Source organism: Zootermopsis nevadensis, unplaced genomic scaffold, assembly GCF_977971745.1.
Source record: "Zootermopsis nevadensis isolate Lab colony 2312 unplaced genomic scaffold, Znev_1.0 Znev_ptg000020l, whole genome shotgun sequence".
NCBI lineage: Eukaryota > Metazoa > Arthropoda > Insecta > Blattodea > Termopsidae > Zootermopsis > Zootermopsis nevadensis.
Window position 1 is genome coordinate 15,836,860 of NW_028259152.1, and position 13,634 is coordinate 15,850,493.

Consider the following 13,634-nt stretch of genomic DNA (forward strand, 5'->3'; position numbering starts at 1 on the left):
TTGAGTTCAAAATTTTTATCAATTTTTTCGAAAATTTTCGGTTTTGTGCGCGAATCAGACAATTTCCTGCATTTTTTGATTTTTCGATAATTTTGAAAAATTTGAAATTTTTTGTCAAAATTGTGCCCACCTGTACACACCAGAACCGGTCTGCAGCAAATGCGAGTTCTGACTGACACGCTGTCTTCTCATACTATGACTCAAGCGGTCTGTGCAAGACACGGTCTCTGCCTGTCTCAGTCAATGTAAGGCTCCGTCTCTGTGTAACGTTCTCTGCGCCATACGACCGCCAACGGGCTCGGTCTGTGCCACATCCGGATTTTGCTGTAAGGGGTCTGTGTATAGACGGCCCGAAGGAGACAGGCTCTTACATAGGCCGGGTCTCGCTGTAACCGAGTGCGTCGGAGACGATGCTCTTCAAAGACGACGTCCAGCGTGGGACTGTTTGTGAAAGTGGCAGGATGGGCACGTGAAAAATTTCGAAATTTTGAAAATTTCAAAAAAATCGAAATATGCTGGAAATTGTCCAAAAAGCGCACAAAACTCAAAATTTTTAAAAATTTTGACTTCAAAATTTTTATCAATTTTTTCGAAAATTTTTCGTTTTGTGCGCGAATCAGACAATTTCCTGCATTTTTTGATTTTTCGATAATTTTGAAAAATTTGAAAATTCTTTTCAAAATTGTACCCACCTGATACACACCAGAACCGGTCTGTAGCAAATGCGGATTCAGACAGACACGCTGTCTTCTCAAATTATGACTCAAGCGGTCTGTGCAAGACACTGTCTCTGCCTGTCTCAGTCAATGTAAGACTCCGTCTCTGTGTCACGTTTTCTGCGCCACACGTCTGCCAACGGGCTCGGTCTGTGCCACATCCGGGTTATGCTGTAAGGGGTCTGTGTATAGACGGCCCGTTGGAGACACTCTTACATAGGCCGGGTCTCGCTGTAACCGAGTGCGTCGGAGACGATGCACTTCAAAGACGACGTCCAGCGTGGGACTATTTGTGAAAGTGGCAGAATGGGCCCATGTGAAAAATTTCGAAAATTACAAAAAAAATCGAAATATGCTGGAAATTGTCCAAAAAGCGCACAAAACCAAAAAATTTTGAAAATTTCGGAAACATTTTCATGGTGGAATTTTTCAAAACTTCACGAACTGATGCCTTGCAGAACCAGTCTCTCTCGGACTGTTTCTGACGAACTGTGTTGTCTAACGAATTTGGTCTGTGCCTGACTTGCTCTTCACGGTCCGGTTTCTGTATGACAGCTATGAAATGACGTCTCTGGGAAGGCCGTGTGCAACACGTAAGGCTGACGCTCACCACCGGAGACCGAGTGCTGCAGAGGTGGTTTGTTGAAGATACCGAAGGATTCGGCAAACTGGTAAGATGGAGGACGAGTCTTGCAGAGACAGGATGAGGCATTCCCCGAGTTTAGCAGGCATCTCTTGCGGAATGTTTAGGAAAAATATTGAATTTTTTCAAAACTTTCGAAAAATCAAAAAACGCTGGAAATTGTCTGAAAAGCGCACAAAATCATTTTTTTTTAAAATATCGGAAAAAAATTTCAAGGTGGAATTTTTCAAAATTTCACGACCTGATGCCTTGCAGAACCTGTCTCTCTCGGACTGTTTCTGATGTGCTGTGTATCTAACGAATTCGGTGTGTGCTTGACGTGCTCTGCACGATCCGGTCTCTGTATGACAGCTATGACGTGCCGTCTCTTAGAAGACATGTGCAACACGTAAGGCTGACGCTCACCACCGGAGACCGAGTCCTGCAGGGGTCGGTTGTTGCAGACACCGAGGGATTTGGCAACCTGATGAAGTGGAGGACGAGTCTTGCAGAGAGAGGAAGAGGCATTCAACGAGTTTCTCCAGGCATTTCTTGCCGAAAAATTAGGAAAAATATTGAAAATTTTCGAAAAATTAAAAAACGCTGGAAATTGTCTGAAAAGCTCACAAAACCAAAATATTTTGAAAATTTCGGAAACCATTTTCATGGTGGAATTTTTCAAAACTTCACGAACTGATGCCTTGCAGAACCCGTCTCTCTCGGTCTGTTTCTGATGAACTGTGTTGTCTAACGAATTTGGTCTGCGCCTGACGTGCTCTGCACGGTCCGGTCTCTGTATGGCAGCTATGACGTGACGTCTCTTAGAAAACATGTGCAACACGTAAGGCTGACGCTCACCACCGGAGACCGAGTCCTGCAGGGGTCGGTTGTTGCAGACACCGAGGGATTTGGCAACCTGATGAGATGGAGGACGAGTCTTGCAGACAGAGGAAGAGGCATTCAACGAGTTTCGCAGGCATTTCTTGCCGAAATATTAGAAAAAATATTGAAAATTTGAAAATTTTCGAAAAATTAAAAAACGATAGAAATTGTCTGAAAAGCGCACGAAACCAAAAAAATTATAAAATTTCGGAAAAAAATTTCAAGGTGGAATTTTTGAAAATTTCACGACCTGATGCTTGGCAGAACCTGTCTCTCTCGGACTGTTTCTGATGAACTGTGCTGTCTAACGAATTCGGTCTGTGCCTGACTTGCTCTTCACGGTCCGGTCTCTGTACGACAGCTATGAAGTGACGTCTCTGGGAAGGCCGTGTGCACCACGTAAGGCTGACGCTCACCACCGGAGAACGAGTCCTGCAGAGGGGGGTTGTTGCAGACACCGAAGGATTCGACAAACTGGTAAGATGTAGGACGAGTCTTGCAGAGACAGGATGAGGCATTCACCGAGTTTCGCAGGCATCTCTTGCGGAAAGTTTAGGAAAAATATTGAAATTTTTCAAAACTTTCGAAAAATAAAAAAACGATGGAAATTGTGTGAAAAGCGCACAAAACCAAAAAAAAAAATTAAAATTTCGGAAAACATTTTCAAGGTAGAATTTTTCAAAATTTCACGACCTGATGCCTTGCAGAACCTGTCTCTCTCGGACTGTTTCTGATGTGCTGTGTATCTGACGAATTCGGTTTGTGCTTGACGTGCTCTGCACGATCCGGTCTCTGTATGACAGCTATGACGTGCCGTCTCTTAGAAGACATGTGCAACACGTAAGGCTGACGCTCACCACCGGAGACCGAGTGCTGCAGAGGTGGTTTGTTGAAGATACCGAAGGATTCGGCAAACTGGTAAGATGGAGGACGAGTCTTGCAGAGACAGGATGAGGCATTCCCCGAGTTTAGCAGGCATCTCTTGCGGAATGTTTAGGAAAAATATTGAAATTTTTCAAAACTTTCGAAAAATCAAAAAACGCTGGAAATTGTCTGAAAAGCGCACAAAACCAAATTTTTTGGAAAATTTCGGAAAAAAATTTTCAAGGTGGAATTTTTCAAAATTTCACGACATGATGCCTTGCAGAACCTGTCTCTCTCGGACTGTTTCTGATGTACGGTGTTGTCTGACGAATTCGGTCTGTGCCTGACTTGCTCTGCACGGTCCGGTCTCTGTATGACAGCTATGACGTGACCTCTCTGAGAAGAACATGTGCTACACGTAAGGCAGATGCTCACCACCGGAGACCGAGTCCTGCAGAGGTCGGTTGTAGCAGACACCGAGGGATTTGGCAAGCTGATGTGATGGAGGACGAGTCTTGCAGAGACAGGACGAGGCATTCACCGAGTTTCGCAGGCATCTCTGCGGAAACTTTAGGATAAATATTGAAATTTTGAAAATTTTCGAGAAAACAAAAAAACGCTGGAAATTATCTGAAAAGCGCACAAAACCAAATTTTTTTGAATAATTTCGGGAAAAAATTTTCAAGGTGGAATATTTCAAAATTTCACAACCTAATGCCTTGCAGAACCTGTCTCTCACGGACTGTTTCTGATGAACTGTGTTGTCTAATGAATTTGGTCTGTGCCTGACTTCCTCTGCACGGTCCGGTCTCTGTATGACAGCTATGACGTGACGTCTCTGAGAAGGCCATGTGCAACACGTAAGGCAGACGCACACCACCGGAGAATGAGTCCTGCAGAGGTCGGTTGTTGCAGAAACCGAGGGATCGGCAACCTGATGTGATGGAGGACGAGTCTTGCAGAGACAGGATGTGGCTTTCACCGGGTTTCGCATGCATCTGTTGCGGAAAGATTAGGAAAATTATTAAAAATTTTCAAAATTTTCGAAAAATCAAAAAACGCTGGAAATTGTCTGAAAAGCACACACAACCAAAAAAATTTGAAAATTTCGGAAAAAATTTTCATGGTGGAATTTTTCAAAACTTCACGATCTGATGCTTGCAGAACCTGTCTCTCACGGACTGTTTCTGATGAACTGTGTTGTCTAACGTATTCGGTCTGTGCCTGACATGCTCTGCACGGTCCGGTCTCTGTATGACAGCTATGACGTGACCTCTCTGAGAAGAACATGTGCAACACGTAAGGCAGACGCTCACCACTGGAGACCGAGTCCTGCAGAGGTCGGTTGTTGCAGACACCGAGGATTCGGCAAATTGGTAAGATGGAGGACGAGTCTTGCAGAGACAGGATGAGGCATTCACCGAGTTTCGCAGGCATCTCTTGCGGAAAGTTTAGGAAAAATATTGAAATTTTTCAAAACTTTCGAAAAATCAAAAAACGCTGGAAATTGTCTGAAAAGCGCACAAAATCATTTTTTTTAAAATATCGGAAAAAAATTTCAAGGTGGAATTTTTCAAAATTTCACGACCTGATGCCTTGCAGAACCTGTCTCTCTCGGACTGTTTCTGATGTGCTGTGTATCTGACGAATTCGGTGTGTGCCTGACGTGCTCTGCACGATCCGGTCTCTGTATGACAGCTATGACGTGCCGTCTCTTAGAAGACATGTGCAACACGTAAGGCTGACGCTCACCACCGGAGACCGAGTCCTGCAGGGGTCGGTTGTTGCAGACACCGAGGGATTTGGCAACCTGATGAAGTGGAGGACGAGTCTTGCAGAGAGAGGAAGAGGCATTCAACGAGTTTCTCCAGGCATTTCTTGCCGAAAAATTAGGAAAAATATTGAAAATTTTCGAAAAATTAAAAAACGCTGGAAATTGTCTGAAAAGCTCACAAAACCAAAATATTTTGAAAATTTCGGAAACCATTTTCATGGTGGAATTTTTCAAAACTTCACGAACTGATGCCTTGCAGAACCAGTCTCTCTCGGACTGTTTCTGATGAACTGTGCTGTCTAACGAATTCGGTCTGTGCCTGACTTGCTCTTCACGGTCCGGTCTCTGTATGACAACTATGAAGTGACGTCTCTGGGAAGGCCGTGTGCACCACGTAAGGCTGACGCTCACCACCGGAGACCGAGTGCTGCAGAGGTGGGTTGTTGCAGATACCGAAGGATTCGGGAAACTGGTAAGATGGAGGACGAGTCTTGCAGAGACAGGATGAGGCATTCCCCGAGTTTAGCAGGCATCTCTTGCGGAAAGTTTAGGAAAATATTGACATTTTTCAAAACTTTCGAAAAATCAAAAAACGCTGGAAATTGTCTGAAAAGCGCACAAAACCAAAATTCTTTGAAAATTTCGGAAAAAATTTTGAAGGTGGAATTTTTCAAAACTTCACGACCTGATGCCTTGCAGAACCTGTCTCTCACGGACTGTTTCTGATGAACTGTGTTGTCTAACGAATTCGGTCTGTGCCTGACTTGCTCTGCACGGTCCGGTCTCTGTATGCCAGCTGTGACGTGACGTCTCTGAGAAGGCCATGTGCAACACGTAAGGCTGACGCTCACCACCGGAGAACGAGTCCTGCAGAGGTCGGTTTTTGCAGACACCGAGGGATTCGACAAACTGGTAAGATGGAGGACGAGTCTTGCAGAGACAGGATGAGGCATTCACCGAGTTTCGCAGGCATCTCTTGCGGAAAGTTTAGGAAAAATATTGAAATTTTTCAAAATTTTCGAAAAATCAAAAAACGCTGGAAATTGTCTGAAAAGCGCACAAAACCCAATAATTTTGAAAGAAATTTGAAAGAGGAATTTTTCAAAAAATTTTGTTTTTGTGCGCTTTTTGGACAATTTCAAGCGTTTTTTGATTTTTCGAAAATTTTGAAAAAATTTCAAAATTTCTTTCAAATTTCACCCCACCTGATGCCATGCAGAACCGATCGCCGTCTTCTATAAGCCGTGGTGCGGGATGCAATACGTAAGGCAGATACCGGACGGGCAGGGACACGGTCGGCCACACATCGAGCCCTGCATAGGCCGGTTGTGCAGAAACCGAGGCAGTCAGCAATCGGAAAGGATCGAGGCCGAGTCCGGCAGAGACAGGGTGAGGCATTCGCCGAGGCTGGCATGCATCTCTTGGTGGGAGTTTTGAATAAAATTTCAAAATTTTTGAAAAATAAAAAAACACTGGAAATTGTCCAAAAAGCGCACAAAAGCAAAATGTTTTGAAAAATTCCACTTTCAAATTTTTTCAAAAATTTGATTTTGTGCGCTTTTCAGACAATTTCCAGCATTTTTTGGTTTTTCGAAAATTTTGAAAATTTTCAAATTTTTTTCAAAGGTCTCAAGAGATGCATGCAGTCTCGGTGAATGCCACATCCTGTCTCTGCCGGACTCGGCCTCTATCTCACCCGGTTGCTGTCTGCCTCGGTGTCTGCAGCAACCAGTCTCTGCAGGACTCGGTGTGTGAACGACCGTGTCTCTCCCCGTCTCGGTCTGTGCCTTACGTTGTCTGCCGCAACTGGGCTTTTCAGAGATCGCACGTCAGAGATCGTGTGAGGCACAGATCGCGTTCGTCCCAGTCACAGTATATCAGAAACAGTCCGTCAGCGACCGGTTCTGCTAGGCATCAGGTGGGGAGAATTTTGAAAGACATTTTGAAAAATTTGAAAATTTTCGAAAAATAAAAAAATGCCTGCCACTAGAGGGTATGAGAGAGAATTCAGACACAGAAACATTCTTGTCTATGCTGGTTGCTATGACCCAATCTCAGGAAAGAATACAGATTAGTTACTCTTTGGTTAATCAGTGACAATTGGAAACCTAACTACGAGTCCTGCAACATTGGTGAGCTGTGACTTTATTCACCTACCACTGGAATTACCACCCATGGCCCTTTACTTTATGCTGTGCAGACTAAGATATGCCCATACGGCTTCAGGAGACTTGTGTTTAATTACATCACAGCTCCTGTTAGTGTTAACAAGTGACAGCAAAAATAAAAATTGGTCTTCCGAGTTGTGACAACGCATAGTCTTGCAGGTAGCTACCAATGTTTACATATAAATATACTACTTCCACTTTCCATCTTCCATCCTGAAGATGTACTAGGTGATAAGCTCCTCCAAAACATCGGTGACCACCACAGAGATCAACAGCTTCACATCCCACAACCATGTTTTTGTCAAACAAAATGATAATGTCTAATGGCAATTATCTAAATAGGACTGTGAGAGAGTTAACAACATTTCCAATAAATGAGACAAGTGTAATACATTTCTGTACAGTTTACATGAAAATGCTATTTCTCCAAAAGTATGTGGTGTCCTTTACATTCAGTGCTGAACAAATACAACAGAAACTAGTGAAAAATTATGACTTACAATGGAGGAATATTCCATGATCAATATACACATTTATACCCATAGAAATTAATTCTCATGCTTTTGTACAACCTCTGAATTTTTCCAAAACAAAGACATACGTAATTAGCTATCTGAATTGTACAGGCAAAAGAAGACTTACGTAACAACATATATTTTGATTTGTTCACAATATTGTTCTGCTAATTAAAAAACTATATTAACTTGCCTCACACTGCAGTAAAACTTAGAAACATTTGGAAGCTAGTTCTATAACATTACAAAGAAACAGTCAACATTTTCCAACCCTATTCATATGATTCATCTGCAGATAAACAAGTCACGCATGATCTAGTACTGCAGTATGATCATCTTTAACACACCAAACCCCAAGTTACCAACCGCTTAGAGAAGCTGCCTAAAGAAAAAGTAAGACAGTAACGAGAGTTTTCTACGTTTTCATTGCCGAAATGTGACATAATTAATATGTGTCTTATATATACACATACTTTGTTTAAGTCAGTATAAACAAAATATTTTCCAACTATAAATTATAGTTATAAGGAAAAATCTTATAATAGTTAATTATAAATTTCTCATAAATATATATGCTTATCAATCTATAAATCAAAATACATGACTAATAAATTTCAGATTAAAAGCTGCCAGTCCTACATTGTTAAATTGTTAAATATTATACAGTACAAATTTAATGCCAATCTAATGTCACAAACTGAAGATTGAAAACATATATTGCCAATAAAATATTAAATTTTAAAATCAGGAATGTTGCTTTGTAAAGCGATCCATTTGGTTATTGTTTTGCTCCAACATAGGAAGTTGTTTTTCCAGTCTTCTTGATGGTTTCCAGTAGCTGATCTGCTGGTAATGTTGAAGTAACAAGCACGGTTTGATCTTCAAGTGAGATGTCAACCTTTTCCACACCTTGGCCTTGAAAATACAAAAAATGTAACAATCGTAGAATGTTGTTGTGAGATATCAAAAATTCCGAAAAACATACTGTCTCCATCTTCATGAATTAACATGGGGGTAGTACATTACTCCAAAATGTAGACATTGCAATCATGTGAATAACATATTATTTTAATATTCATAAAAAATAATAATTATGAGTGTCCTTTCTAAACATAAAATAAAATGTTTGCAAATAACAAATCTTTGTGTCTGAGAGCAAGAAACTAACCCAAGTTTATCACCCTAATATTCAATTTTTTTTAATTCAGGATAGAAAATTGTTGTCATGACGCCTGTTGGAGAGTGATAGATCACCAGACGTATGGAAGGTTGGTGGATGTGGCCAAGGCCAAGTGGTGTCCTGAAAAGGACTGAGAAATGGCTTAGTGACAGGTGACGGCTGGCAATGCTGTATCAAACTTGGCCAATAAGCCACTACACTGTACTTTTCAGGTCACCACCCAGCCCTGGCCACATCACCCACCACCTTTACGTCCAGTGATCCACCCGCAAGATCCCGAGAGGCCCTTATACGGGCTACTATCATGGACCTCTCCCTCTTTCCTGACATTCCCCCCTCCTGCTGGCCAGGCTGAGGCATGCCCCTCTCTCCTATTGGCTCCCAGGTCCTTGCCCGATCCTGACTCTACTCTCCACAGGTCCTGCCTAGGCTTTGCCTTGACTGGTTCCTATATGAAACTGATTCAACAAACATGGTTTATTCATTGCTCTGATGATGGAGGCAGCAAGGATCTCTGAAACATTGGTAAACTTCTACCAGACTACACAGTTCTACAACCCAGAAGACAGACATCTTCGTACTCAGAATTGTACCCAGTATCAGTTTTTGATATCAGAAGCATTGAACCTTTGGATTTCATTATCACACAGAGAGTTAGTCAGCAAGTTTCCTAGGACAGTCATGGCCAATCACAGAAAAAAATTAATCTCTCAGTTCATGGTAACTACCTCTCTACTCCTTTGAAAAAACTGAGATAAGACCTTGTATTGCAACAAAACTACAGTTATAGATATGGAGAATTTTATTTAAATAACATTCATTGCACAGACTAACATTCAAGCCTTATCACTAGTGACACACATCAGCATTATCCAAAGGGCTACCACTTCTTTCCATCTGAAGAATAATGCATATCTTTTAATTGAGATAACTGGCACAGTTAAAATAAAACACATCCATAATAATATTAGACATTTGTCACACACCTTTAGGAACAGGGTGCAGTTTTAAAAGTAATGTCAGACCACTGACAAGTTACAGATATCTTTCACAATTTCAGAAAAATAAATTCTATCATTTAATTTAAAGTGTGATTTGCTCTTCTCTTCTAAATATTCTACACAGAATATGAAAACTTGGGGCTAAACCTACAAATAAACATTAGATATGTCGCTTCCTTAAAAAAAAACTCAGAAGCATACCATTTTAACACTCCCAAAAGTTCATATTAAATTGTACATAGAGAATGTTTTATTTTCATCTTAAATAAACAAAAGTTGCTGACTTTCTTAAAAATTAATTTCATATGAGTTTTTAAAATACACTACAAAATTATGTTCCAGTTTGATGTAATTTATGTTGTTGATACTTCCTTCATTAATAACTATGCAACAGCATAACTAGTTTCATTCAAGGGCATTTTTTAAATTCTTCTGAGACCTACCATCCTGAGTTTTTTTTATATTTTCCTCAGGCTGTTCAGAGATGATTATCACAAGACTGGACAGGTGTACTCTTTGTAATACACTGACATTTCAAAGGTGTTCGTTCATCATGTCACAACATGCACAATGTTACAACTATCTATTTCCACTGTTTTTCAACAATGAGCTACAACAACTGTAATGAAGGGTTCCCAATGAGCAACAATGACCCACTCATACAAGTTGCCTACCCCTGTAGGAAAACTGCAAAAGACAAATAGGGATGGGCCCATAAAGTGTGTTGCTTGTTTAAAAATTATACAGTCTTTCTATTGGGTGTAAATGTTTCAAGCATCAAATGAGATCACTTAACACAATGAACATCCAAGGGCCCTGATGATGGAGGCAGCAGGCATCTCTGAAACTTTTACCAGACTACACAGTCCAACAACTCAGAAGATAACCATCTTCACACTCGCCACCATGAGAAACTCAAATCTCATGAAAAGTAAAGAAAGTAAAGCAGTCCTGCTAGATACCATGTAGGTCATTTGGGGGGAGAGGGGGTATAGCTCCTACTCATTATTGACCTTAGCACTAGATAGGGGTGAGTGGTCAACATCATGCCACGACAGCAATTTACCACCAGAAAAGGACCCTGGCAACCCATTGGATAGGATGCTGGATGGACCCCAGAGCCGGTTTGGACGCAGAGGCCAAAGGAAAAATCCTCTGCCCCCATCAGGGATCAAACCCCAGTCACCCAGCCTATAGCTAGTCACAAGAATGAGCTATCCCAGTTCATGCCATGTGTAAAAAGTCCATATCCGAGCTAGATAACACTTTATTGCAAAAAGGCAAGAATATAGAGATCCCACTGGAACTTTCAGCTGTCTGTCACTACTGTTATATAATTTAATTTGGCCGTAAACATGCATTACTGAAAATATCTGACTGAAAAACATATCCCGAGGTAAAGTTTAAACTTTTACTCTATTTTGCAATGTCAATTTTGAGTACAAAGAATTGCAAAAAATTATAACACTGTGGAGCTTCTGAGAAACCTTTAGAAACTGAAACCTTAATCGAATACAATGAAATGCCCTTCAACATAATACAAGACTGGAACACAGGCTACTCCAGTTAATCTGGACTCTGGGGATAAACATACTACTGGGATTAATCTAATATTGTATTTCCTACATATCCTACCTTTTAGTTTCCCAAGAACTTTTTCTACTGCTGAAGAACAACCACTGCAGGTCATTGCCACTTTGAACTCATGAACCTAAAAACCAAATTTAGGTAATACAGGCAATTGGATATTACTCCACAGAATACAACATACCCTTCACAAGCCTAAGCCAAGAAGTAGAACATGTCACAGCCCAAACACAATACTTGTTTCTAATACAGTTACAAATTACAAAGTTGGCAGTGATTTACATTTACCTACAACATTCCAACAAATACAATTGCACAAGAGATCATCAATATTACTTCCACGTATTTATAAAAGCTGAGAACTTTTGGTCGATTCGAGGGAAAATCTATTGAGATACGAGATATTATTTAGTACTGCCTTAACCTTTATATCATGATTCAAACTTTTTGTACTGTTGCGGGGAGATATTTCTCCGATTTTAGGCAATAGTTCTAGTCTTACCTGAGCTGCCATTGCATCTATTCTTCCCCAGTTGTTAGAAACTAATGCAACAAACTTCGACGACACAATTAATATCCTTAACGTCTGCTTCACATCTGGCAATATACTCTTAGCCGTGCAAGTCGGGCGTTGTCATGTCAATTATACGAAAACAGCTGTGAAGTATTATTGTACCCAAAAACATTAAATTGAAAATACATTATGTACAATCATGACTTTGATTTTATATTATCATTTTCGTATACAATGTTTTGCAGTTAGGTTAATAATGTACTAGCAATCTGCAATCGCTGCACGTGATTCAAAAACCGATAAGAACACCAATAACAGTGTGCCGAATACACAGCTGTCACAGATTTCCAATTACATACACCAAGGATATCTAAACTACGAATTGTAACATTACTGGATCTTTATAGAGCTACAGTCTAGAATATATAACATTTCTAAGTCTGGAAATGTATGGCTTTAGTGTTCCAGTTAATTTTTAATTTTTCGGGGCTCACGTTTGGGAATGGTTAGAGTCAGATGCTCAAAATAAGATAAATAAACTGTTGGTCTGTAATATGTAATCTACATTATTATGCCAGGAAACAAATTTTTATAACACCGTTATTGTATTGCGCTGGTATTATCTGTGGTACGTGCTGTCTATCTGCCTTTCAACTGAAAGAGAACCCCCTCATTTGCAGCAGCACGATATACAGACATTCCAGAAAGGCGAATCGACGAAAATCAAAAGAACACCTTTGTGATGAATGATTCCAGGATGTTTCGAGTACCGTCAAATACACGTTCTGAAGTATTTGGGAGTATATTCCTTATGAGCCTGGTCAGTGGGTGCCTTTGCCCTATGTCATTTTTGGTCTATAATTAGTATTACTTATGCCCTTATTATTCTTCCTATTTCACATATTGCAGAGTCCAGTCAGTCCACCATGATATACTTCTCAACAGTTCCCAGGACCTTCCCTTGCGTTTCTTACTGTATTTATATCTGAATATAACATTATTTTACAGTGCAGTTTCAAAGATACACACAAACACAAGGTCCATTTAGGGATGCATTGCAGTAAAGTAATATAGTTCATAATTTTCATGTACAATTTTGTTTACCTGAAACAAAAGTTGTAAAACTTCATGTCATTTTCTTGAATTCTAATCTCTGCCCTTTTTTTATTTTGTAGTTCATATCATTGTACCTTTAGCATTGGTGTGGTATACTATCATGGTGAGGTGCCTGCTCTAAATTTTCATTAGTTTGCTCATTCACATATCAACATTTATTTTCAAGAAATAAATAAATAGCAGGGCCCTTGACACATCCCCATTTCAGGGAATAAAATGTGGTAAGGAATGTATCTAGACCAGGATTTATGATAGATGCAATGTAAATGTGAAGCCAGCTGCTTGGAATATATCTTTTTTATTCAAAAGAAAGCTGATTTGAGTAGCTTGCAGATGATGGTATATGGTGAACAGAAGCAGTATTAGACAGGAACAAGAATTTACAGGATCCAGTGGTATGTTGGCAAAATAATGCAGCACCTGATAACAAAGGGTGATTCTTTTCCCATAGAACACTCCAAACTCATTTTCATAGAGTTCTTATTCACATAATTAATGGAGGAATCAAATATGTACTACCATGAGTATTACACCCTACAAACAACTAGCAGAATGCCACCACAGGGTACCATAGGAGAAGAGATGGAAGTTTTCCAATGTTGATTTTCTAAACAGGGCACAAAAAGAGGATTTCAATTAAGAGGTAGTGGTGCATAGTGAACAATACCAAACATAGTTATTGTCTAAATTAATTA

General features: G+C 40.2%; 2 protein-coding genes across 7 annotated transcripts in view; one reads left to right on the top strand and one right to left on the bottom strand.

Annotated features, from left to right (window-relative positions):
- LOC110835859 (fatty acid synthase) overlaps positions 1-1,522 on the top strand; it is a 236,087-nt gene extending 234,565 nt beyond the window's left edge. For 3 of the 6 annotated variants that reach the window (XM_087351943.1, XM_087351944.1, XM_087351945.1), the window contains exon 33: positions 1,272-1,465. In XM_087351943.1, the coding sequence (XP_087208069.1) occupies positions 1,272-1,362 (91 nt within the window). In that variant the 3' untranslated portion in view covers positions 1,363-1,465. Of the gene's footprint in view, positions 1-1,271 lie in introns of all 6 variants that reach the window. The other 3 variants (XM_087351947.1, XM_087351939.1, XM_087351948.1) reach the window with 3 other exon arrangements.
- Positions 1,523-7,390: 5,868 nt separating this feature from the next.
- On the bottom strand, positions 7,391-12,133 carry Atox1 (Antioxidant 1 copper chaperone). Its single transcript, XM_022063710.2, has 3 exons — positions 11,812-12,133; positions 11,358-11,433; positions 7,391-8,456 (listed from the first exon to the last, which is right to left on the bottom strand). Exons 1-3 carry the CDS (start codon positions 11,821-11,823, stop codon positions 8,320-8,322), a joined length of 225 nt encoding a protein of 74 aa, XP_021919402.1. The 5' UTR covers positions 11,824-12,133; the 3' UTR covers positions 7,391-8,319.
- Between the last annotated feature and the right edge of the window lie 1,501 nt (positions 12,134-13,634).

Excerpts from the sequence above, each read along its gene's own strand:
- Atox1 (XM_022063710.2), bottom strand. Across the intron at positions 8,457-11,357 it reads AGTTCTTGGGAAACTAAAAG|GCCAAGGTGTGGAAAAGGTT; the intron begins GTAGGATATGTA and ends TGTATTTTCAAG.